The sequence below is a fragment of the Pholcus phalangioides genome, unplaced genomic scaffold (assembly GCF_987345545.1).
Source record: "Pholcus phalangioides strain wild (caught in Gottingen) unplaced genomic scaffold, Ppha-v1.0 ptg000013l_1, whole genome shotgun sequence".
In the NCBI taxonomy this organism is placed as follows: Eukaryota; Metazoa; Arthropoda; class Arachnida; order Araneae; family Pholcidae; genus Pholcus; species Pholcus phalangioides.
In genome coordinates this window covers 33,315,155-33,342,069 of record NW_028301606.1, presented here as the reverse complement: position 1 = coordinate 33,342,069, position 26,915 = coordinate 33,315,155, and the positions used below count along the sequence as shown (strand labels likewise).

Here is a 26,915-nt window from a genome sequence, read left to right as displayed (position 1 = left end):
AATTACATGCACCTCGTAAATATCATTCTGAGAAACTTAAATCTGTACATGCCGGAACATGTGTTCTGAGTGTTCTTCAGTATAGCCCTGACGTATTTGTGTTGGGAGAGTTATGCATGTTCCGTGATCTAGTGGTGCTTCCCTCTACTGTACATATTTTAAAATGAAAATGGCATAAGAATGTACCGTTTTTCAGGTTCACTTAACAACTGCGGAAAGAGCTGGCTGCAAGTGGCGGATATATACAAAAGTATTTGGAATTCATTACCTGCACACTCTAGCACTATCAGATTTTTTTTTAAATAATTTGGGATTTCCGTTCGCAACGTTCAGAAATTTATTTTTATCAATTAAAAATTTAGCAAAGATTGCATTTCTATCAAAAATTGTGTTCCCGTTACTTTCCTTCCAAAGTAAAGTTGAAGCCATTCTTTATACTTATTTCAAATTGCAGTAAAATGGCTAAAGAATAAATTACAAGAAAATATTTGCTCATATTATTATCGAAAGATGACTTACCGAGCTCCTGCGATGTGATTCCATTCTATATATATGTATAATATATTTTCTCTGTGTGTGTTTTCTCTATATAAATCTAAAATTTTAAACGGTCGTCGCCAAATTTTGCATATACGTTACCATTAAAGTGCACGATTCGGTAATATCATAGAGTAATTGAATTATGCACTTTAATTTGAATACCAAACAGGCCTCGTGCTCGAAAAATTGGGTACTTTAAAGGTTCATCAGAGCTTGGCAAATACCCGAAATGTGCACAAAACTATCGGGCGAAGATGGTTCATGTGTCTCAACAATGATTTTTTGGAATGTTTGCTTTGGTTACCGTGGTCTCCGAACAATGTGTTTCATTCATATATACAAATGTATATACCTTTACAACGGTTTGTGACTTCTTAAATGATCGCAGCATATACAGAAAACCCGGGCAGCGCCGGGTATGTTAGCTAGCGTTTTATAAAACAAACTTTTGTAGGATCATAAGAAAAAGAAATTCAACATACGGTGAATACGAAATTAGATTGAATAAAATCTGTTGAATGATATATAATTCATGTCTGCACTATGCACTTATAAAAAAGTGAATGATCTGAACACTTGTAAACCCTATCGAATCTTTATGTAAAATTAAATTTGAATTTTCGAATAAAATAGTTATCAATTTTAGCCCTATGTCGTACGTGAGACTATACAAGTAAAGCATTACGGTCATATACGTTGTAACTGTTTTCCAGTTTTCTTTTTTTTAACACGCAAGGTACTTGCAGTTTTCCAGAAAACAATACCTTGTTTACCATCCATCGAAATCCAATCCACTTATTCTGAAGGATCTTCTTTCTCCGACATCAGAAATGCAATTTAACGCTAGAAGTTCACAAAGACTTTTGGATCTTTAGTCTCCGCCGACTTTCCTCTTTTCTAAGAACATAGACATTAAACAGGCGGAATATATGCGTTGAAACGGTCTTTGATGTAATCCGATTACTTCGGCTCCAAATTTTCCCATTTAATCCATTTATACTCACTTCGTACATGTCATCCTTGTTTGAACATTTTATTAAGATCCGTTCGGATGTTTCAGAACTTTCCCAGTGTACCTCAATTCATTACTTTCTCTCTGTCTCTCTTCCTCTAATAGAAAATCGTCGAATTTATTTTTAAATGCAGATAGAAGCTGCAACTCATGAATGGTTATGTGTGAACACAGACCAAATATAGTTAATGCCTTTTCAAATGGGTTTCGGGAAAATTCCATTACGACGGTAAAATGTTGAATTAAAATACAATTTCCTGAATACTTTGAACATCGAATTAGAATAGAAAAATCCCGCAGCATTTCTTCACATATTCAGCAGATTTAAAGATATTAAAAGAGTGTTATTCTCTTTTGATTATCCGATAATATGGCATATGCTTATACAACAAGTTTCCAATAAGCCGTTCAATGCATTTCATAATAAAACTATTGCATATCTAACAAAACGTAAGATCTCTATATGAAGATTCACGATAGATTTCATAATAATCATCTTTTTACATTATAATGATCACAATAGAAAAATATACTTATTCAGAGAGTTTTAATATAATTTGCAGATAAAAATATAGTTTTACTTTTTAATGAAAGTCCCATTTGTATGTAATATTTTTAGTTTATCGAGCTCTGTGAGAATAGCATCATTCACACGAAGGAGAAACTTCTTTGTTATCTGAGAAATTGTTCCGAAGTTATCCCGAAAGATGACCAGATGTTCCAGAAACCTAATATCTTTTTCTTAGTTCCTTCCGAAGAAATCTCGATCGAGAAAAGAGAGAACGAACTGGGAGGATTATGGAGAAAAGGCCATTTCATATCCAATAAAGAAGTTACAACTGTCTAGACGCTACTTTCTTCACCTCTGATAGAATGCTCGCAAAACTGCGAAGTATTATACGTGTATACACATTTCGTACCATGTGAAAAGCCCGTGAAATCGTTTCCATTTCTGCTCACGTAAAGTTCTGTTTTCAGAAACTTGGATACGATGAATCGTACATGAATATCTTTCTGGAAATATGTCTGCAACATTCTAAGAAGATTTGTTATCGCTCCTTTTTTGTGGAGATCTTCTTATCATGCTTTTAAAAATACTAGTAAAAATATATCCGGTTTTGCTATAGAATTAGTATGTTTCTGCAAATATGATTCACCAATATATAGATTAATAATACAGTTCATTACAGTGTTCTTCAACGTCTTTAAATCATTTTTTTTTCAAACAGAGCATAACTCCATCAAATTGCTCCAATACAATACAACTGCGGCATGACGGAAAAAAAAAAAGGAAAAATAATATTTGCTGAACCGCAAAAAACTAAACGATTGGAAGGAATAATTTGCCGACCAGTGAAAAAATAAACTTGAGAACAAAACTGTGGAACAGGCAAAACTATTAATGAATGGGAGAAAAATTTCGAGGACCGGCAAAGAAAGAGGAAAAATAAATAGGAGAAATAACTTATGGGACAGCAAAAATAAATAAATGATTTGCAGACCTACTGACGGCTAAGAGAAAAATGAAAAAACCCGATATAGGACCAGCATAATATGCATTAAATTGAAAATTATGTCGCAGTCATAGAAATTAGGCGAAGAGTTTTGAGGACCGGTAGAAAATTTCCACAAATCATCTCCGGTCATTGGCGAACGAGCGGTTGAAGAGAGCATCGGTCTATTATGTGGATATCTATAACAACCCTAACGCAATGGTTATGGAGACAGCACAATTCCTCAATGAATATATTTTTGTAATTTTCCTACAGAGTAATGGATATTTTTCCGAGCATTCATAATCATTTTGTTGTAATAATCAGAAAAATAGATCTATTTTATTAAGCCAGCTATAATACCCGGCGCTGCCCGGGTTTTCTTCAATTAATCGCTAAAGAAGTAACAAACCATTGTAAAATTATATACATGTCTGAAACGCATTGCTGGGGAACTGCGGTAACCAAAGTAATGTTGGTCCGAAAGTGATTGTTGAAACCCAGGAACCATTGTTGGTTTCTCATCCATCACGGGCATTTTCCTTTCTCTGAGAAATTTTTGAAGTAGCCTATCATTCAATCCGGGCCCTGTTTATTATACGTGAAAAGTTTAGCGACGATTGATCTAAAATTATAGATTTATATTGTGAAAATACACAGACACACAGACAGAAAACCAATTGCATACAAGTTGATCCGAAACAAAACTTTTAGAACAGGTAGAAAACACAAAAACAAAACAAAATCGCAATGTATGACCGGAAGCTCCAACCTGATTAGCTGGAGGATAAACAAAGATGCAGAAATGAAAAGCCAATAATGGGCAAAAAAACATTTTATTTAGTGATATTTTATATGACAACAGTACGTGTGCACGTTAAGTTTCACATCAAGTGATCAAGGTTCTTACTATCCACAGTTATACACACTTGAGGGAGCACCGATCTCGTCGAAAAAATCACCGTCGCAGCTGCAAACGTCCGTGAAATGTAGGGTATTTTTGAAAGCATTCGGCAATCAATGCCTCGCCGTTCTGGAGCATGCATAACTGTGGATGGTAAGATCACCTGTTGTAAAACTTGACATGTACACGTACTGTCCTCGTGTAAAGAATCCCTAAATAAGCCAAATATCCTAAATATCCCAAAATAATATAATCCCTAAATATCATTTCAGCATCTCCGTTTATGCTCCAGCTGATCAGGATAGGGTTTCCGGTCATGCATTTCTATGCGATTCTGTTCTGTGTTTTTGTGTCTTTTACCTCCTCTAAAAGTCTGTACGTTCAGTTTTCAATCACCATGTATATATAATACTCACAATGTCATCTTCACTTGGAAATTGCAAAGGCAGATGGCAGCATCAGTATAACACCAAACAATCATAACTCCGGCAACATAAAAACATTAGCGTCATGCGTATAGACACACATAGTACATTCTTTGTGTGTATACAATCCATTAAATCTCCAGAGGGATATTAATAGTAGTAATCACACACAGTTGCAATGTCTTGAATGACATTCATGTAAGGTTCAATGTGCTACATAAGTACGTTTGTGATGATATATAGAATAATATTCCGATAAAAACTTGCAAGGGCGCTAAATTCATTCCCTATCCATAAAGGAAGCACATGCCGTGAAAAAAACACACGCGCGCACACACACACACACAGTGATATAAGTAATGATCATAGCGAGAAATACACGCACTTTGTAGTCCCTGGAAGGCTGAAAATCTTTATCTACAACAAAAATTTATTGCTCCCTAAAGCCTCTCGTGATAAATTACCTTCCTCAGTAGAGTTTATTGATAAAGTTATGTGCTGATATTTTTAACTACTTTCGCCGCCAACTACCACAGCCCGCGTCTCTCATTAAATTCCATATCTTCAACTTACAACTAACAGTTATTGCGGGAGAAATAATGCCAGATTCACGAATGCGGAAAATAAGGACTCATATACACATTACATTTCGTTTGGATAGGGAGAGGACACAAACTACAGAGGAGAATAGCTGCAGCAAATCGTGAATTTGAGAAACTTCAATTTCTCACTGTGTATGATGGATCTTCATAAGTTTCGTCTCCTTCTTCTCCAGTTATGGCAACATCAGAGAATGTGTACTTTAATAGAATTCAGTATTAAACCACTTGAAGGAATTTTATTGCGACTCTCTCGCGGAGTATTTTCCAATCTTCCGAGAGCGTATTTCATAAAAGACGATATCATTAAGTGAAGTTTCCGAGTGAATGGAGCGTCAGAGAGAGAGAGAGAGAGAGAGAACCTAGTGACTGGGATAAAATAGTGAAGATTGGAAAGGGCTTGTGTGAGAGAGAGAGAAGCTTCAGTTTGCCTCCTATTTTCGTGCTTCCCATCCACCCGTGGCCCACACCAGTAAGTGATGGCTGGGGCTCAACTACTTCAATCGATTTTTCTTGAATGTTGAAAGCCGTCGACCAAACAGGCAATTGATTGAAGAATTTATTGGCAACTGAGAGTTATTTCACTTTGCTCACATCCTCGATTATCGGTTTCAATATTTGTTCAAAATAAATTTTCAAGTAGCTTTCTTGGATCGTGCACACGTACACACGGTACACACACGGGGAGTATCAGTACCATCGGCATGTGTTGGCGGCGGAGGTGGTAGGAGTTACTAGTAAATACATATTCCTTTTTCACTCCGATCCGATGATATTGATGAAAATATAACGACCAGTTATTAGCGGAACAGTAGAACGGGTATCGCACAGCCGGTTCTGAAGGATTTATTAAATGTATAGTGTATCACACGAGAAGAATAAGTATCGAGTTGCAGAAATTTAAAAAGAAAATAAATAGTTGAGAGGAATCTTTATCCCTTTGGCGATCATTTCTGAACAATAATAACGTAATGGAGATCCTGTTGTGAGTCTTGAAATAATGCGATTCCCATCGACGAATGTTTCATAGATGCTGGATCGATAAATCGATTCATGATTGGGTTCAAGAACAACATCATTGTTCCTTAGTTGGTGTAGCTATTATGATGAAAAATAATCAAAATTGGATTATAAAAATCATAATATGTTATTCTTACATAGTGGAGATATAGATATTAGGTACGCAAATGAAAATTTTGTGAGAGCCGAAGAAAAAATGCGTCAATTTGTTTGCAAAATCGGAATGTCGTGTTAATGATAATAATAATAATAAAAGAATCCTTGTTTAAGGAGCCGACTGCCGCTATGGTATCGAGTGGTCATAGTGGCGGACTCGCATCGCAAGGACCCGAAATCGACCATGAGCCCCGCTCTGTCCCCATAGGGGATATAAGCTGGTCACCCAGAGGGTTTGTTCCATGGTGGAAAAGCGATGCAACGTCCGGAGCACTAAGCACCGAAAGACCACCAGCGGATAAGAGAACAAAAATTTGAGGTTACACGGGCAGATGCATACGCACGTCTCCAGCAGGCCACAAAGGGGCGCACAAATAACTATAGACACACATATATAAGAGAGATATATAAACACATATACTGTATATACAAGCATATAAACACTCATACATATAATATATACAAGACAGGTGACATTATTCATTGACAGCAACGGCAATCACGGAACTTCGTTGTCTATCAGAAGCCACGCACGAAGACGTCGTGAGACAACCCCAAAATATCTCATCTCATGCCAGAGGATCATAGTCTGAGTCTGATGAAGAGTTGTTATCAACTTGTGAGGGAACTGGCACATTCGTATTTTGGCACTGTTTCGTGACTGATTTTGTCTTCGTTTGAAATGACGTATCTAATAAGGCGCTTAATTCTTTCGATTCTGGAGTGTTTTCTCAGTAACTGTTGCTTCCAAGTAATGTAATTCTGTGGCGTAGTAGAGCCAAAATGAAAGTCCTTGGTATACTCACATGCTGTAGCATACTGAAAGATGGTTCCCTCCCACATTTACACATGCTAGAAAACCTACTCTTATGAAAACGATGAAGTTAGGAGGGGAAGGGCCATGCTTTGAAAAAAGTAAAATTGTCATTTTTCATGTCATTTGACCATCGTGATTGCCAACAAATCATTTTGCAACTTCTTCACCGCCCACGACTTCGGAAGAAGGATAGAGAAATCTGTTCCTCGTATTTCGGTCTCTCTTTTGGCTAACCGATCAGCTGCTTCATTTCCAGTATTTCCTCTATGCGCTCTGAACAACGAGATATAGATATGTCTATTTGACAGTAATAGGTCTCTAATCTTCCTAGCTATCATGTGGCGTGATAGGGGGTCTAGAACCGCATATAACGAAGAAAGTGAATCAGAAAGAATTTGTGTGTTTCTTGCTGGCGCTTGCTTGTTGCGTAGCTGCGAGCAGCGCAAACAACTCCGTCTGATATACCGTATTCAGATTGTTGAGTTTATTGCTCCAGTTACTTATCTCCAAGTCATCCTGAAAGGTAACCATGGCTGAAGCCACTCCACGCTCAGTCTTGGAGCAATCAGTGTAGATCTTATATTTCGCCTATGGGTGCATTTCTCCTTTCAGGTCAATGCGGCATTCCTCCACAGATCGTGAAAGATGCTGGGACCTTGGTGTGATTCTCCTTTCTATCAGAGCGTAGGAAAGTGTCTCGCCGTTCCCCAGTGTAACCGAAGTTTTGAGACGGGTCAAGAGGCTGAATTTGGTTCCACCTTCTACCAGAAGACTGAGTGGGGGTAATCCCAGTATGACTTGGAGTGTATTTGTGGGCGTAGTTGAGCAGGCATTAGAGATATATAGCAGATATCGTCTCTGAATTGAATCAAGGCACTTCTGTAGTGATACGGAAGCATTGGCTTCCCATATAGCGGCTCCATACACCAGAATACGTTGTGCGACCGTGATGTGAAGAGTTCTGCGCATCCTAGTGTTGATTCCCCAATTCCTGCCTGCTATACAGCGAAACCTCGTGAGTAGCTGATTGGTTCTTGTGTTCAGCTCTGTGATATGGTCTTTCCAGTCCAATTTGTCGTTAAAATGGATACCCATAGAAAGTTTGTTTTGCTGGTGGCTAATTTAATGCCGTTCTCAATTAGCCAGTTGCTGATATCAGCCAGGACGCTGGAGGCGTTTTTACCAACTCCCTCCACCGTGAGGCCCAATACGATAATGGCATCCGCATAGCCCTGGGCGCGCACGATATTTGACCACTTGAGCTGGAACATGTTAAGTACCAGATTCCAATATATTGGGCCAGAGCAGGACCCCTGTGGGCAACCTTGAGTTAGTTGTTTCGGCACTACTCCATTGCCAGTAACTATTGAAACTGCGCGGTTATAAAGGATGTCTTCAGCTATTTTCCTTAGCTGGGAGGAAATTGGATCCTCATTTGATCTGCTATGGATAACTGGATAACTGGATAACAGAATCGAAAGCCCCCTGAACGTCAAGAGTTATTATTGCCATGTCGTGCTTTTTATTTTTCTGTGTATTAATTTCTTCCTCAATGGCAACCAGAGCATGTCCGACACCAAATTGGTTGTCATTGACCCAATTAACTTTGTCTAACTCAAATACATTTCGTTGTGCAATTATCTTTTCAAATATTTTTCGTACAGTCGACAGGATATGTATGGGCCTATATGATTCAGGGGTAGGCTTGCTTTTTATCTTTTTTCAAAAACAGTAATACTTTACTGTTTTTGAAGTGTGTAGGAAACAACAGGAAGCATCGGTTGTACATTACGTACAAAAATTCAGGGAACGTCCTGTTGATTCTTTTGATTAGGCTATTGTTGATCATGTCTATTCCAGGTGTTTTTTGTCATTTAGATGACTAATGACTCTTTCGATTTCGTTTGCAGTTATTTCAGGTTCAACAAAACACAAATACGCTCTCAGTCAGCTGTCTGGGAAGAAATTATTCTTTGATTATTTACATAAGGACTATTACGATTACGGACTGATTATCTGTGGATGATGCTATGATCACAATTTTTACTCTAGATTCTTTATTGTATATATGAATATCGTTGTTTGTTATTTTCGCATAAATTAATAAATTTCCGGATACACCCATTCCCCCGGAATATCGACGAGGTGCATGTGAGGTTCAGCATGAGTAGGCTGGCCGTTCATTTCACTCTCATAGATTCGGTTTAGTAATCTTCGATGGCCAAGAAATATTTCAGCAAAAAGACACTCTGGTTCTCATTGCCGCGATACAGATTCAGTTTCTTGAACTCAGCGGGGCAATCGTCAACTGTAAGATGTTGCAAAATCTGCATCTTGATATACACAATAAACATTCTGCAATATTGAGAGCAGGTATTATGACTTTCACCAAGGATGCTCAACCTGTAAAAAAATTATGGACTCTTCATCAGTTTAAAAATCTGTACTGGGCCACTTAATTAAGTGATCTAGAACTGTGCCACAAATTGTTCAAGTGATATGTAAATGTACCGCTGGTCATTTAAGTGATCTGGAAATATGTCACGAGTCACTGAAATGATCCACAAATACTCCGCAAGTCACTTGAGCCATAGAGAACTTGAAGTAATAGTTCATTAAAGTAATCTGGAAACATGCCTGGACCACTCACGTGATGTGTCACAGCAAAGCGGATCACTTGAATGATCTCTTTATGAGCCGCTCAGTTCATTTTTATAAAATTATGTTTGAGGTCACGGGCTATATCAGATAACTCCGAAGGCCACATTTCACCTTAGGACCACAGGTTGAGAATGTATTTTTTTCACGTTGCTAATAACACTCTTATATTTTCAGCAAATAACCAATCTTATCGTTGGGGAATACTTCTACTACTTCACCGTACATACCGTCCGTTAGCATCCCTCTGAGAAATTTCGAACGTTTTTGTGTATGTCAGAACTTGTTGTGTATGTATTACCCTAATTTATCGTATTTATGATTCTGAATCATGAGTGTTTCGTGTTCTAGTGCTGCCATCTGCCCTAAATATTAAAAACGTGAAAATGGCAGATTCCTGGGTTTCTGTATGATGCTAGTATCGTTCTTAAGGTATACGTACTCATTGAGACAAAATTCAGATGACCGATGCGCCGCCAAAGGGTTCAAACCTTCATCCATGCGATGGGAATCCATCACAAAGCTTTGATGACCTCACAACGACACCTGGAGAGTGTGGTGTGTACTCTGGAACACCTATATATATATATATATATATATATATATATATATATATATCTCATAGTCCAGAATTTTATTCCGCGCGCTTTGATTTATAACCTCTCAATGAATACAAAGTATGGAGATTAGTCCTTAGATTAGAGAAGTTAAAAAATCAAATTCAGCTCACTATTGCGCCGACAACGGGTTAAAACCTCGATCCAGCGATGGGAGTCCATGACGATGCCCACATAACCGCACAGTGTCACCTGTGGTGCCCACTACTACTACTTTACCACACATATATCGCCATACGGCAATTTCCAACCATAGGAGTTGGGTGGGAAATGAAGGCTCCACCATCGGTGCTTCCCCCCCCCCAATGCTGGGTAGGTAAAGAACTTACTTCTAACGTTCTATGCGTAGATTCACACCCATGGACCTTGATGACAACTTTTATGGTAGAAGACGAAGACGAGCAACGTACCACGGTGCCACTCGGGTGCACCTGAGGTGTATTGGAACACATACGTACACCTACAGAATTTTACCACTTACCACGGTCATTCGTCAACCCTTCCTAAAAAATACAAATTATGGACATCAGTCCTGGACGCTGCACAGAAAGGCATTTTGAGAAATATTGATAACTCCCTCTTCTTAAGCCGTATCTTTTTTTTTTAGAATGACATAAAAAGGCTATTGAAACGACAGGCTCTCTGCCTTCGGGTCTAAGAAAACTACTTCACCAACTCTGGTCATATCGCTATATTTCAATGTACTGTCATTAATGAGATGGGTTGGAAATGAAGGCGCTGTCTGTCGGTGGTCGCCTCAAGCTCGTTAGGGAAAATGTATTTTCTACATCCTCCCTCGGGTATGAACCTGGGACCCTGACAGAAACCTTGGCGGTAGTAGACGAGCATCTTACCACCGCGCCACTCGGGTGCTTCTACTTGTATCTAGTGCATGTATTTCACCATCAAAACATTCCGCCTATATAATGTTCTATTTTTTTTTTTTCAATTGCAGGAAGATTTTCTGCTACATTCCTTTCAAAAATGTGAATTAGAAATTCTGACAGAAATTATTATTTATTTTGATTACAGATATTTTTTCACTTTTCGCAATATAACCGAAATTTCGTACCTACAAAACGAGAGAAGAATTTTTACGATTCCCCCCGGGCTGTGAATAAATCTTCTCGTGAAAACTAAATCCTTTCTTTTAAAACCACTCGCAGTCAATCATTCCGGATTTACTCTTTAGCATAGAATGTATTGTAGCTAAAAGATTAACCCCCGCGCCCACACACACAAGCACATATCACACAAGGCAAAGCTCGCACAAAAGCCAAGAGTAGAGCAGACCATTCTCTTTCGACCTTTCCAGCCGCCGGTGTGGTATTTACATTAATTACGCCCAGAGACCTTTTAAAGATAAGGTTTCGGATTTTACATAATAATCTAGGATAGTATATTTTATATGTAAGTCTTCTAGAGATATAAAGATTGCTTATTTTTATTTTTTCACATCGTTTTTTTTTCTCTTAAGGATCAGGAATTTAGAAGAATTTTCAAGAAATAAAGGAATAAATAATTATTTACCCGCGGGGGGAAAAATACTTTAATATATGGTATTGTATTCACTAGGCGACTTCAAATATTTATTATTTCAAGTAACTAATTAATTACTTGGGTAAATATTATACGAAAACAAGTACAGAGAGATGACATTTGCATTTCTTTTGAATAAACAATAACCCAAACAATATTCAAATAACTAACAACGATGCAAAATTGCCGAAGTATCTGCCTTGCAGAGAGGCATTGAACGGTTCTGTGCCTAACTGAACTGGATTTAAAATATTTTATCTGTCTACTACATTTTTGCTAAAAACAATTTTCTTAGCAACACTAACACACGTTGTGTGCTACTTATACGTAACATAAATTTTATACTGAAGAAATGCTGAGAATTTAAAAAAAAATCGTGAAATCTACGTAATACATATAAACAAAATGATACCTTTTAATGAATTTATTAAACAAGAAGACACTATGAGAAAATTATTTTTATTCGAATAATACAATGACAAGACCAATTGTATTAGATGCATAATTTCAACTAAATTTGTGAAAAGTTTAATTGTAATATAATGGCATAAAACACCCGAATATTTCAATTGATATATATGTACTAAAAATTATAAATATAGCATTCTTAATTTTTCAATAAATATTTTTTTTGGATATTTATCAAAAGTCAAGCTACCGTCTCTTTAGCAACTTTTATTGCAAATACTTTTGTTGTTAACAAAACCTTTTCTAACGTTATTTCAAATGTTTCTTACGGTAAATTCAAATTTTAAAATAATGTACAACGGAATTAAAAATTACCGTAAGATTCATTTTTTCTTCAAAGAAGAAAAGAATCATTTCAATTTCATTTCCATATGAAGGCGTGGAAGGTACATTTGCAGATCAAATAAGTTGTCAAATATTTCATTTTTCTCAGTAGTCATCAACGAGAAAGGAAAACACAGATAAGAATACAAGGTTCATAATGCATGTCGACACACTATGGGGCCGTCTAAGAGGAAAACAGGAAAACCATCAATCTGGCCGGGCATTCATTTGAATTGGTTACCAAATCTTTACTCCAGGTTGCTCAGTGGAAAAAGTTACAGTACGCACATTTTTTAACCAAACGATGGTGATATCTTGGGTTCTAAAAGTTGTAGAATGAAGCGGTTTTCACCAAAAATTACGGTTTGTGATTTTGTACCCGACTACGCGCAATTAATCTTGATGAGGGGTCATCTGAATATATATTATCGTTCAAACTTCAAAATCTTCAATGTAAACCTTTTTTTTCAATCTTATCTGATTTATCGCATTGCATTGGCTCTAAAAATAAAATTATTGATTGCTTCTATAGTCTTTCTTTTCTTTCTTTCAAACCGAGCACAACTCAGGCCTATCACCATCTATAAGTGATTTACTACCTACTGAGTTGTGTCAGAAGTGTAACTGTATGTGTGTACCTCATAGTCTGAGTACGTATGTAGTGTTGTGTTTGGGATATTTCAGTGCTGCCATCTATATTTCAGAAGTGAAGTGAGTAATGTGTTTTGATTGAATTATAATTTGTACTGCTTGTAGGTCTGTTGCTCTCTGTGGCGAGACTTTTTAAAGGGGAGATCGGCTCACATTCGCGCTTTGAAGTTGGAAATATCATAAAACCAACTTCAGCTGACCCCCACTGTGGTGACGGTGGCGTTCGAACCCGGGACAATGCTTCTATTCATAAATTTTCGAAATAATTTTTTAATAATTCATAACTCATATTAAAAAAAAACCAAATTCAAAATCAGTAATAAAATTATGCTTGGCCCATTAGAATCTAATCTATCATTTAAAAAAGTAATGAGATACATGTATTATTCCAGCATTTATGCTCAAAAACAGGATGATTCTGTTTAACATTACGACACTCGTTTTTAATAATTATATTTCCCTAACTGTTCGTTCAAAATTGGTGAAATTTGGTGTTTCAGCATTTCTTGAGATACTGAATCCAAATATTGAAGAAAAAATGGGGTTATCATTGAACTTTCAAAAGTTGGATCTAGTATTAACACCTAGATGACCCCTTAAGAAAAAATGCACTTAATACACTTATGGAAGATCTTAAACGAAGACGAATGCTACCTTTCTTTTTTTTTTACAATAAATAGAATCCAAGATATCGCCTTCGTTCGGTTAAAAGTTGTATGTTGTGTGCGCTGTACGTATGTCCAAGACAAACGTACTAGTCAGAAATGAAGCTGAGAGCCTGAGTGCAAGTATGATGCAACGTTCTGCATTGCTGCTTAGTAAATGGAGCTCTTTGATTGGTGTGTTGGAACTTTTTCGAATTCCTGCTCCTATTGAACTAAACCCATAACGATGCAATCGGTGCTATTGAATTACTGATGTATTCTTGAGGGCATAGGCATATGTACCTTTGTAGAAGTCTGAATCAGTCGTGCACATTACTTTGGAAAAAAAAAGAAAAAACTCCTACTTCATAAAATTTGGTAAAAATCCCAAGTGGGATTCTCGGTCATCATGATAGTGATTATATTTTTTTTATCCTCCGAAGACGGCACTCATAGTGTGTCAAAACGCATTAGGAATTTTGTATATTTCCCTTTTTTTGCTGGGGTTTCTGAGTATAAATAAGTAAAGGTTTAATTACTTTTCTATGTTTCATTTTTTTATGAGAATTAGGAACTCGACAGGTGAGAATTTCAATTAAATAATTTTGTATTAAAGTACCTTTATTTGATATTCTTAATATGTAATTTTATCGCTCTAGTAGGAATAAATACATTTATATTCATTGAATTTCTTTTTGTAGCTCAGAAACATGTTTAGTATTTATATAAGTAGATATTTACTTATATGCCGAGTAGTTCCCATTTATTTATACATGCGCAATGTTAGAGATGGTCATAATTGTTCTGCAGAGGATGTGAAATATTTCGCTTAGATTACGTAAGATATGATTATACAGTACGAAATTATTTTCGGACTTAGGCAATTTATCGCGTCATTTTTGTAAGAACTTTTATAATACACACATTTATAATCCATTTACTTTTTCCGTGGATTGCTAATATTCTGCTCTATGAAACAAAAGCTAAAAACTGAGAAGACGTCATTTTTATAGCGCATGAACTTTACTTTTTTCAATGAAATGAATCATGAAAAAACCATCGAATCTCTTGGATGAAAAATCAGGAATGAACAACTTTGAAGACAAACATTATATCCTAATTAGAATTTTTAATCTGTTTTCCAAAACCCTCTTCTTGTCCATCAAGCACAATATTTCCCCATAATGAAATTAAAGTATGTTGATTACCAGGGAGAAAGGGTTTGAAAATCTCATTTTCTCGAATCTCCCTCTACGCACTTCAAGCTAATCAATATTTAATTTCGTAGTTAATCACTTCTTGTTTTCAACTCGAAGCGAGAAAATATTCGAAGCTATTGTTTTTTTTTTATTCTCAACTCTAAATTTCATCAGTAGAAATTCAAATTTAATTTTTTTTCCTTCCTATAAAGAAAATATTTTCTCAAATTTTAAGCACACGCATCATAGATAAAACATTATAATTTCCACTTAAGTTGCGGTGGTACGTTTACTGTAAATATAGTTTGGGGATTTTGTTATTTAGTTCGGATGTTTCATGGAAAAAAGAAAACTTTAATGGAATGCAAATTATTTTTATTTAAAAGTCTGGATCCATTTTTATTTTTTTGATTTTTTTTTCCTTATTCATCTTTCGCGAATCTCGCTTCAGTGAGCGCTGATTCATCTAACTCATATTTTATTTCATAAACAAAAACATGTTCTTTGTGAAAAAATATCGGTAAAATTAAATTAATTTAGAAAACCCTATATTAAAAGTTTTAATACAATAATAAATATATTCATGACTTCCAACTGAATATTTTATGCCATAATAATTTGATATATTGAGGGATTGAGAATCAAAGTAGCCTACTTAACTGAAGTGCAACTTTTCATCGCTGGAAAGAACGCTTTCAACAAAGCAGTCTTTCTAGGAAGCTCCGAAAAAAATCAGTTTTCCTTGAAATGTTTTTTTTTTGCTTTGAGAAGAGACCAATATAGCTTATTGCATTGATACAGTAACTGTATTTATGGAAATACCAGTAAAGTTTAAGGAATAAATGACATAGAACACTATGATATTAAACGAAACTTACGTACCTGATGTCCACACCTTTTATTCACTGTGACGCACATTTACATACGGTTTCTTCTTCTTACCCAGGTTACATTTGCATCCATGGTGTTCTTTTTCTCAAGATAAATTTCAACAGAAATGCCGTTTTAATGTTTGTCGAACGGTCGTTTCGAAACGCGCTTTCGTTCCATGTTAGACCCATGCATTCTTTGATTATAATTGTTGGTATTGGTGGATACTATCAACTCTTAAAATTCTACCCATCTTTTCTGAATCACCTTGTATATGGATGAAAGATGGTTCGACGACCGTTCAGAAAACGACGGCCAATGAGCACCTTCCGTTTGACGATGGCCGCATAAGCCTAGTCAGACGTACAAAACATTCAACTTCTCACGACGATTTTATGTGAGGTCTTGTTAAATCTATCAATAGCACATGGACGTTAAATATATTGCTCAAACTCATTGTATAGCTATTACAACACAAGAGTATGCGAAATTGGAAAGTTCAAATCATATGAGAAAAAAAATATGAATGTCATATATTTCAAAAATACAGCAACCCAATTAAAAATGCAATTAACACAAATTATAAACAATATAACACATGATAAAACATTATACAACGCCCATAAAGAATACTTATGGTTGTCTTACTCTAAGAATGGATAGCTTCTCGATTTACATCGATTTACATACGATTTACATAATACAGGTTTTTTTATGGATGTCAAATATAGATATATCTGAACAGTAAACCAATAAAAGAGCAATTGTCTCGAAAAACAATAATTATAATGGCATATAATACGCTGCTCACACATAAAAAAAGAAGGATAGCTTATCGATTTACCCCAATTTTATTCTAATTATTATTAAAATTTTGGATAATTACCCAATATTATTTACCCGTCGTATTTCTTTTGAAACGTGTCAATTGTGGCCCCCGATTCATGACCCCCGAGGGAAAATAATTCTATTTACTTACAACCACATTAGAAGAAAAAAAAAGTTCTCTACGACACCAAACCCTAGAATTGTCCTCCTTTACCAATCGATACTGGTATCCTTTGTCGAAGTAGTCGATTAACGGTGTGTATAAATAACGCATGTTCCATCCTATCCATCCCGTTGGAAATTTTAAACGCTTCAATCCCATCCCTCCGAAAAAGCGCTCTTCCAACGTAAACATATTCAAAAAATCCAAGTCACTTTTTAAAGCTCATACCCTGTGTACCACCAAGAGCGCACGTAGCTCTTTTTGCTTCCCTCTCAACCAAGTTTACATCCCTCCGTATGGTTCTAAAATCGTACAGCGCACTCAAGGCCAGGACGAACTAAGTGCCGAGAAAGTAGATAAACTACTATGTAAAACACACAAAAACCTTGCGATTGCGGAATATAATGCAACTGATGGATCATTTCATGACTTCACCGAGATAGTGGTAACGCCACTCGGTATTATTATATTCCAAGGACTCCATATACGATCCTGAAGTTAAAGACGGACTCACCTCAAGAAACATGTATCAGCTTGAAAATGTATAAATAAATTAACGAAGTCAAACAATCTATTTCAAAACATTTCAAGCAAAACATTGTGTTATTTGTTTTTGCTTCATAAACCCCTTCAGCTTCATTCACGATCTAAAGTTTAGATCATCCAGATGTAAAAATTATATTTCAGAAAAAACTCAATAAATGATTTGGAAATTAAATGTCGCAATATATAACTTAAAATTTGTACGTCACGTGCAGATTCCACAAAATTTTTTTCAATGAATTTTCCTTTCCAATGTGGGAAAACAAGGATTGGTTTTACGGGAAGAGTTCGAACACGCTTTTGGAACATGGTTAACTATTATTCGGCATTAGAATGTTTGCTCCTTTCGGCTATGTGTTCGGTTCAACACAGACGCGTAAATGAACCTCACCGAATCTCCATTCTCACAAACCTAGAACTAATCATGCTTTCTCCCAGTAAATCTTCCCGACACGAACCACTGATTCAAACTCGGAATTCAATGACAGGAACTAGATTCACCGTTGTGATGACAAAGCAACCATATATCTACCGACTTCCACACAACATAACGAATTTCCCCGAGTGTCAACGTCTACTCCCCCTCACTGCATTACTTATGTAAATGGTATTTAGTAATGTAGTGGTCAAACTGCCATGTGCGTTAACACTTGAGAATGACATTGTGACCGTCGGCGGTAGAAATCGAACTAACAAGCATGTCCTAGAAATGTTGTTTGCGTAGTTCATTTCTGGCTTTGAACGAAAAGGAAGCTCCGAAATCCCTTGGAGACTGAAATAAAACGAAAAAATTATGTCTATAGAAACGAGACACTCAAATATATAGAAAACAAGTTTTACATTGTCTATCCAGTTGCATGTGAGTTTATATGTAAACATATTTTTAAGCACTGATATATGGTTTCTAATGATAACTAAATCTTCATGTGCAATTTATGTTTTCTTTACTGTCTTAAAACAACAATTTGTACGCACAATTATTTGTAGATTATTACTAATATCGTAAATATATATATATTTTTTTCACTTATTCAATTCGTTTGTACACCTCATCGAATTTGAATATGGATCACCTATGACAACAAATATATTTAGATCTTCAAAATCTTAATTAAATTATTTTGTTTTGAAGAAATCGTGTAAAAAAACAGGCATATTCAGTGCTCCTTATACTTGGAAGGAGCAACCAATTGGATGGTTTTTATATAAAAGGAACCAAATGTCATGTTTAACATTTATGAGATATACTGACATCTGAGCTGTTGAAAGAGGTGGGATTTTTTATCTACATAGAACCAATTGACATATAGGCTGTGATACCGCCTGTGTGCACTTGAACCAGCTACCAAACTGAAGAGAACTAACTGAATCGAAGATAACTTTAAATAGCTTTTTCTCAGTTTTAATTCAATGGCGCTTATTTCTTTTTATATAAAAGCCGTCAAATTATTCAAAGCTACTACACAAGATTTAAGTAACCGTTAAACTATTTTTTACAATTGAATTGATATTGTTATAACAAGGACTGAAGCATTGTTATCGTGCGCGCTTTTTCTTTCCTGCTGTTTGTCAACATGTGTTTGTTTCCTATTTCTCTCATACAAATACAAATAAATACAACATCTGAGGCCACTACAGGCAAATTTAACAATAAGGTTGCCAAAAAAAAAAAAAACAAAGCGTTAGAAAAATGCAAAAAAAGCCATATATGAGCAGATATACAAATAAAGTATAATAAAGATATAACATGCTATATAAATGTTGTAATATAACATAATAATAATAACAACATATACAGCATAATAAAGAAATAACATACTATGGAGCATACAATCTAATAAAGAGAAGCAACATAGGATAAACAGTCAAAAATGCGGTTGCTATAGCTTAATTATGTATATTAAACCACACAGTTAAACAGAATCTGAAAAATAAACTAAATAAACTAAAGATAGTTAATTAAAATTAAAAATGATAAATCACATACACTCATGTTCATTTTTATTTTATTTTTTTTAATAAGAGAAAAATGTGCAGAATTCTTTCATAATCTAAAAATTAAAAAAAAAAGCTTTTTCAACTCAAAATTCACTATTTAAACACGGATGTTTTTAGTGAAGAACGCAATCCCCGATATTGAATAAGTTCTCACACAATAATATAATAAAATAAACGTTTTTCTAATTATTATTGTACTTAAAACATGATTTTACTCAATATAAACATTTTAATCTTATGAACAATGCATTACATGTGCATTTCGTCGCTATGACAACTATTTCATATCCATGTTTATGTATGATGCCGCATACAACCAGTCAATATAAATTCTCAACGTCCCTAACTTATCCAAACGGTAATTCAAAATCGAATGTTAGCGAAAAGCTGTCCCGAAACAGCGTTATTACTGACCCTATTTCAGCGTAAACGACCTAGGCTCTTTTTTTTCCTCCACCTCTTCTCGGATATATAGCCTTAGTATTGCAAAGAGAATAAAATGCAACAAATTTTAAACTTTACAAAGCATTTCATTTCATTTCTCTCAATTCCAGCCTGTTTCCTCCGCTACTTTCCCTGTGGTATACAAGCGAAAACGGAAAAAAAGATAGGTTGCACGAATATTTTCAAGCGTGAATAACATCTGAAAAAAAAAGAAATTTTTTTTGTCGGCATTTCTCCAGAATACTAAACAGCTGAAAACAGAGAAGACCACGGGGAGTGTAAAAACAACATCGCACTTTAGGGTACAATAAAAAAAAATGAAAGTGGGAAAAAAAGGAAACAGTTGAACTTGGAACGTGAATGGGCTGAACAATCGCTTTAAGCCGGAGTTTCCGAATCCTGGATATATTCCAGAGAGAACATCACCAGAGTTCAAATTCCCTACATCTGCATTTCTTTGTAACCTCACACATACGTAAGAAAAATAAACTCTACAATTTTCGCGTAATTCCTGTAAACAGGTACGACGGAATGTTCAAATAGCTGTTGCTGAATTTTAAAACATCTCGGATAGAGAAGACGCGCTGAAATAAACCGGAAATGAACAGATGTTGGAATAAATAGACATGAACTGTGCTCTTCATGTTACTAACAGTAATAAAAAAAAATAAAGTTGCTCTTTTATGGTAGAAACGATGTCTGAAAATTTAAATTCGGCTACCTACCGAACCCATCACCTACTATTTACTGCATTGTCTTGAAAGAAACTTGCATGCCGTCCAATTGCTATGATGCATTCCTTGTTTTACCTTTTCATCATGACTGAGATAAGGTGTTTCAAGAAATTAAAACGGGCTTTATGATTTAGGATATTTTGAATGTTTATTTATATTCATCAAAATCGTATTTGATATGTTTTCTCAAATATCCATCTCTAGTAAATGAATGGGTACCGGTATTTCGATGCACTGCTAAGAAGATACATTTATGCATTGACTGGGTATTTGAAGTCTATTGACTGTTATTATTTTCTACATGATGCTTTGAATCATGAAAGAAATGGAAACAGTATATTTTCTTTCGAAGTTGAATCCAATTCGTTTTTCTTTTATGTATATAGAAGTCTGTAATGAATATTTTATGGAGAGTTGCATTTATTAAAAAAATTCCAATTTCTATAACTTTTATAAGCTTGCATCCGAAAACTCCTTCGGTTAGGGATTCTTGTTTGTAAACGGCAGATGTTTGCATGTTGAACTACTTGAAATTGCGTTATCTTATTTTTTTGAAGAAACCTAGTATACATTCATTGTATTCAGAAATTCTTATTGAGATTAAACTATGAATAGAATCTGGAAGATTAAAAGTGCTCATATTTTGTGAAATGGTATCGGTAATTTTAAAATATTTTTTATCAATATTTTATATTAAAGGGTGTTTTCTTTTGAAATTGTGTGTTCAAACAATGGGTCATCAAATTGCAGGGGTTTAGCGAGGAATAGGTTTATCACTTCAGCGAGCTCTGTAGTGCGTTCTACTGCTTGCTCCAAATGGGACAAAATTTGTATTACAGATAGTACAAACGACGCACTTGCCATTTATTAAATAAAAAAGTACAAAGACTGCCGATAGATGGCATTGTAGAATGCACATTAATATAGAATAAGCTTACACACATAAATATGTAATATTTAGCACTTAAACTGCTCCCCTTCATTTTGAACAATGTTCTCTAATCGAAACGATATCATTCGGCACCATGTTCTGGCTATTTCGGCAGACTCACTACGTTCAGCTGTGGAACATATGGTTCTGCGATTAGAGCACATTCTTAAAAATAAAGGGGAGCATATTGAACAGTTTTAATACCGCACATATTAAGATTTTAAATGTGTAAGCATACTCAATGTCGATATGTGCTCTCTAGCGCCATCTATCGACGCATTTTTGTACATTTTTATTTGATAAGTGACATACATATCATTACATAGTACAAATTTTGTAGGTTTGTTATTTCACAGCTGTAATTTAATATATAGTGCAATTCTTTTTTTCTCATTAAGAGCACTAGAACACACCCCAGAGCTCTCCGAAGTGGAAAATTTATCTTTCGCTCACACTGTACTTAATAAAAATGTATATTTAATCGAGGTAGAATTAAAAAAACAAGTGAAACACTTCTGATATCATGGAATAATTGAATTTAGAATCAAAACCCGCTGAAGTTCATGCAGAGTGTTGTGTTAATCAACCGACTTTTTAAAGTATAGAGATTTCAATACATGTACTTTTAGGGAGTTTCGTACAAGAAAATTTCCCATAAAGCACATTTTATATTTTCTAATTTTTAAAAACTATAAAATTTTCTGCTTCTAATCATTTTCGATTTTTTTTTCTACGTGAACTAGAAATATTTTATTATAAACCGCTGGCAGGCATCATAAATGCTAATGTTTCCAATGAAATGCTCTTTTCTTAAAAGTGTGTTTATGGTCAGATAAGGAACTTTTTTCTTTAAACACAACTTGCTCAAATATCTTGGATGTATCGGTGTATCACGGTGTATCTTAGCGCTGAGGTATCTTAGCAAGAGGATCGCTCATTGAAATTATAAAAAATTAGGGCAGGCTTTGGGGATATTTGAAAAGGGATTTTTTTAGGGAAGTTGAAACTAGAAGAGAAAAATAAACAGCAACACAGAAATCTAAACCATTTAGGGAATTATATAAAAATTGTCACACAAAACATTTGAAAGAGAAGAAAAGTTTAGGGCCTAAAATGAGATTAAATGCCCCTTAAGGGCAGGGGATTTTGTTCCATAGGAAAGCATAGGAAGCCAAGTTCGTGTACCAACGCCCTTACCCCTTTGAGCAGCACTGATAAAATATCTCGCCTCCATAAAAACCTCTTATTTTAGCATTGAGAAGCCCATATATTTTGTAAAGTTTACTTCCCATAGGAACATTTTTGCTACGCCCCCTTAGTTTTCACCTGCTTAAAATCAGAAGAAAGTCTGCTTTATTGGAGAAAGATATGCCATTTTGAGGAGGGTTTAGTGATTTCTGCTATGCGCTTGAATGGGGGTTAAATCTATAGGTATTTGATTCATCTATAACTAAATTACTTACATAAATTGTGAGCACAATAAAGTTTAGGGAATGCATTCAGCCTAATATACATAGACTTGTGTTGTGATGACTTCTAAAAACAAATTCTGATTTCACATGAAATTATTTATATTTCCTTATATTATATTATATTTATATTATATTTACAAATGGAAAAAAATATGCGGATATGCTGTGGCGAAAACTCGAACAAGCTGGTTTTTTTAATAGATGCACCCTTTCCTCCTATATTTCATCCATTTGTCTGGAAATAACCTTACAGAATATATCAGTAAAACTTTTAGTCAGACAAATACAAATGCAAATACAAACTATTTGTAGTTATTTGTATTTGTATTTGTATTTTTTATCAGTAAAACTTTTAGTCAGACAAAAGAACAAACTGGATTTTCCATTCTATTTTTCAGATCCTACGGGCAGCATTTCCCCAAGAGTGATGAGCAGTAAATCCGTGATTGAAGTCCAAGAAGGATCGGGAGTCGATTTACCTTGCACTGCCCAAGGATATCCAGTACCAACATATCGATGGTACCGTAAAGACAGTATCCGGCTAGTGCCTCTTCCGACTACTGATCGGCTGATACAGATGAATGGGTCGCTTTTTTTGAATAGAGCACTACCTCAAGATTCCGGAAAATACGTCTGTGTTGTCAATAACAGCGCAGGGGAAACCAAAGTGGATACTGAGCTGACAGTCTATGGTAACTTCCACTTGCATCTAGTAATTCCAAAAAAATATGTAATAACCTCAACTGCGTTTTTCTTTTTTGAAGTTTCAATCGATAATATATTCACTATTTGTCCGTTTCGATTACAGCTAATCTATCTGTAACGTTATATCCTCGGATTCTGAACCTGCAATCGGGCCGGTCGGCGAATTTTAATTGCAGTATTCGTGGTTATCCAGTTCGACGGATAACTTGGATGAAGGACAGCTCGAGATTGATGTCGAACAACAGAGTGCGGCTAATAGCAAATCAAGTGCTGCATATTACATCAGTTCAAAGAGATGACCAAGGAATGTATCAGTGTTTCGTTTATGGACCAAAACAAACTCTCCAAGGGTCTGCACAGATAATCTTGTCAGGTAACTACACATATTTTACAGTTGTCGTAGCCCTCGTTATAGAAGAAAAGTATACATGAGTAAAGAGTGATCATAATGTAGTATTCGAAATATATTTGTCTTTCAAATTTTATATTTTTTTGATACTATTTGCAATTAAAAATTATTATACGAGTCATTAAAATCATGATATTCCAGGGCAAAAATGTAATTTAATGTGAAAAAAATATGAATTTTGTGCACGGGTTTATATCATTTATAATTCTAGCATACTCGAGATCCATACAAGGATTTGCACGGAATAATAAACTATTATAAGTATACAAAATTATTAAACCATTTTAATAACTATTTATTTTTGTATAAAGAATGAACATACTATATTATAAACTATAACACATAATAAATTAACACACTTCCTTTATTATGCGTTCCGACTTGCGGGATATATAATTACTCCACGAATAATTTTCCGGACCGCTCAAAAGAAGAATTATTTGTTTGTAGGCGGGGCAAAAAATTTGATTTATTTTTCCCAGGAAAAAAAAGGCATAGAAAACAGAATTAATCAATGACATAAAAACTAGGTAAATTCTTTGAAGTTCACATGAAAGCTGGATTAATTATTAAAATTTCTTTTATTCATATAAAGCTAGCTCTTATACGAACTTCCAAAAATTTACCCAGCTTTTTAAAAACTGGGTAAACTATTCGCATATTGAAATATTAATAACACCATATTAAATGTATTCGTTTTGAGTTTATTTATTTATTTTTTTTTTTGCAAACCAAACTAAGATCTTTTATAACCAGAGTGTGTGAACGTTACAGACAGAAACAAAGCGTAAACTTTAGAATATATGTACGAAAAAATTACAAAATACATCAGGACAGCACATATTCATGCATTTTCCCTCCCTTTTTGTTAAACTCGGTTTTTCTGAAGCAAAAATTATTGAAGACAAAATACATTTTCCATGGTGTCATTTTCAGTCGCAGATCTGAAGACGAAAACGAGAAGAGTGAAGAAAATATTGTATGGAGTGAGAAGAAATCATTTGTAAAGTTACGTTAAACATCAGTTCTGGGCAGGAGGAAAAGGGGAAAAAGAAAAAAAAACAGTATGCATTTCTGGAACAATGCTAAAATATAACTATTATATATAAACATAAATTGTATATAATTTTGTGTCTAAATTAGCCAAGAACGCATACATAAAACACAAAGGAACAATGTAAAACCAACTATGTAATTTTTCTTACTCTGCTATCAGCTTACACACAAGATGAAATAAAAACCTATGTTTTTGAAGCTATGAAAATGGAAACTCTTGGAATTCTTGAAAGCAAGCTAAAAAAAGATTCAAATCGATATACACTTATAATTACAACAGTGGTTTAAAAAAAAAAACTTCCTTTATAAATCTATAAAGTGAAAAATTAAATATTTTTCATTTTTGAAATAAAAAAAAATAAAAAATGGAAATGAACATAATTTTTCCCCACCATACCTGCATCAGCATCAACTGCTGAATTATCATCATCGGCTAAAAGTGATTGAGTTCGAGTAATTAAGGTAATTATTATTTTTTTCTTAAGAAAATGATTGTGAAGCATTTTTTTTCCTTGTTTACCAACTCCACACTCATTAATCATATTCCATTTTTCGATAAAGATTCTCCTTACAATGAGAAAAATTGCACAGTATATTCACTGAAACTTTTGTATGTTTTATTTACTCTTATTTAGTTTATAAACTTTGAAGTAAAAATAAAACGCAAGTAGTTATTACCTTTTACATTTCGTTTTTTCCTAAAATATAATTACCGTCTGCCATAATTATTTTCGTATAAGAACTATTATTTGTTCATGAGTTAATTTCAGGAATACGCTTCCGGCTATGTGGGAAGTATAAAAGTGGAGTACAACAACAATATGAAGAAATTTTATACGAAAGTTTCTGGAGATATTTTCCTTTTTCGGTCAAGTGTACATTCGCATTACAAATACTTTAATCAGATTTGAGTCCAATTTCATATAATTTTTTTGAGACGGAAAAGGCATCACGTTTCCTCTGAATTACGAAAATAAGCGTAAAATAACAAAATCGTAGCAAATTATTCCAAAGAAATACTTTCTATGCATTGAATAATAATATTATTAAAAATGATTTCTATTCGACTCAGAAAATCGAAACACAATCCTTGTATACGAGGGAATATAATCTTTAAAACTTCAAAGATTATGCATTAATCGAGTATTTTAACGCACCTTTATTTACGTTTTTAGCTACTACGTGGAAAAATGGAATTTCACGTTTATCCTTGATATAAAAGACTAATCCTTAGAGCTGAGTTTATTTACTCGAAACGAAGCATTTCATATTTATTAATTCAATTTCGCTTCGTGTGTGAGTACATGCGTAATCCGATTAAGTAGACTGTTGAAATATAGATCGGTTCGAAGAATGCAACGCGCTAATTCAATATCCAATCCTTTATCTGGGGGTGTTCTACCTGCAAAATGCCAGAGTAAATGTCATTATGTATGGGACTCGTAAGATAACATGTGCTCCTTATTTCTGAAATGGCGTTAACGGGTATAAATAAAGGGAGAAAATATGCTCCCGATTTTCTGTTCGAAAATTATAACTACCCACGTCAGGGTGAATTTAAGCTGAAATATCGGAGATAGCGGAGAACGCATATATCATTTAAAATAACTCTCGTTCACTCTTCAGAATGTATAAAAATATTAACTAATTTTCTACAAAAATTTAAAAACTGAAAAATTGCAAACATAAGTCGAAC

At 34.7% G+C, this 26,915-nt stretch overlaps 1 protein-coding gene across 4 annotated transcripts in view; it reads left to right on the top strand.

Annotated features, from left to right (window-relative positions):
• Nucleotides 1-26,915, top strand: part of LOC149078980 (cell adhesion molecule Dscam1-like) — a 248,824-nt gene that overhangs the window by 92,225 nt on the left and 129,684 nt on the right. For all 4 annotated transcript variants that reach the window (XM_089241226.1, XM_089241225.1, XM_089241224.1 and 1 more), the window contains exons 5-6: nucleotides 23,448-23,741; nucleotides 23,858-24,127. In XM_089241226.1, coding sequence (XP_089097352.1) covers nucleotides 23,448-23,741; nucleotides 23,858-24,127 — 564 coding nt within the window. The remainder of the gene's footprint in view (nucleotides 1-23,447; nucleotides 23,742-23,857; nucleotides 24,128-26,915) is intronic.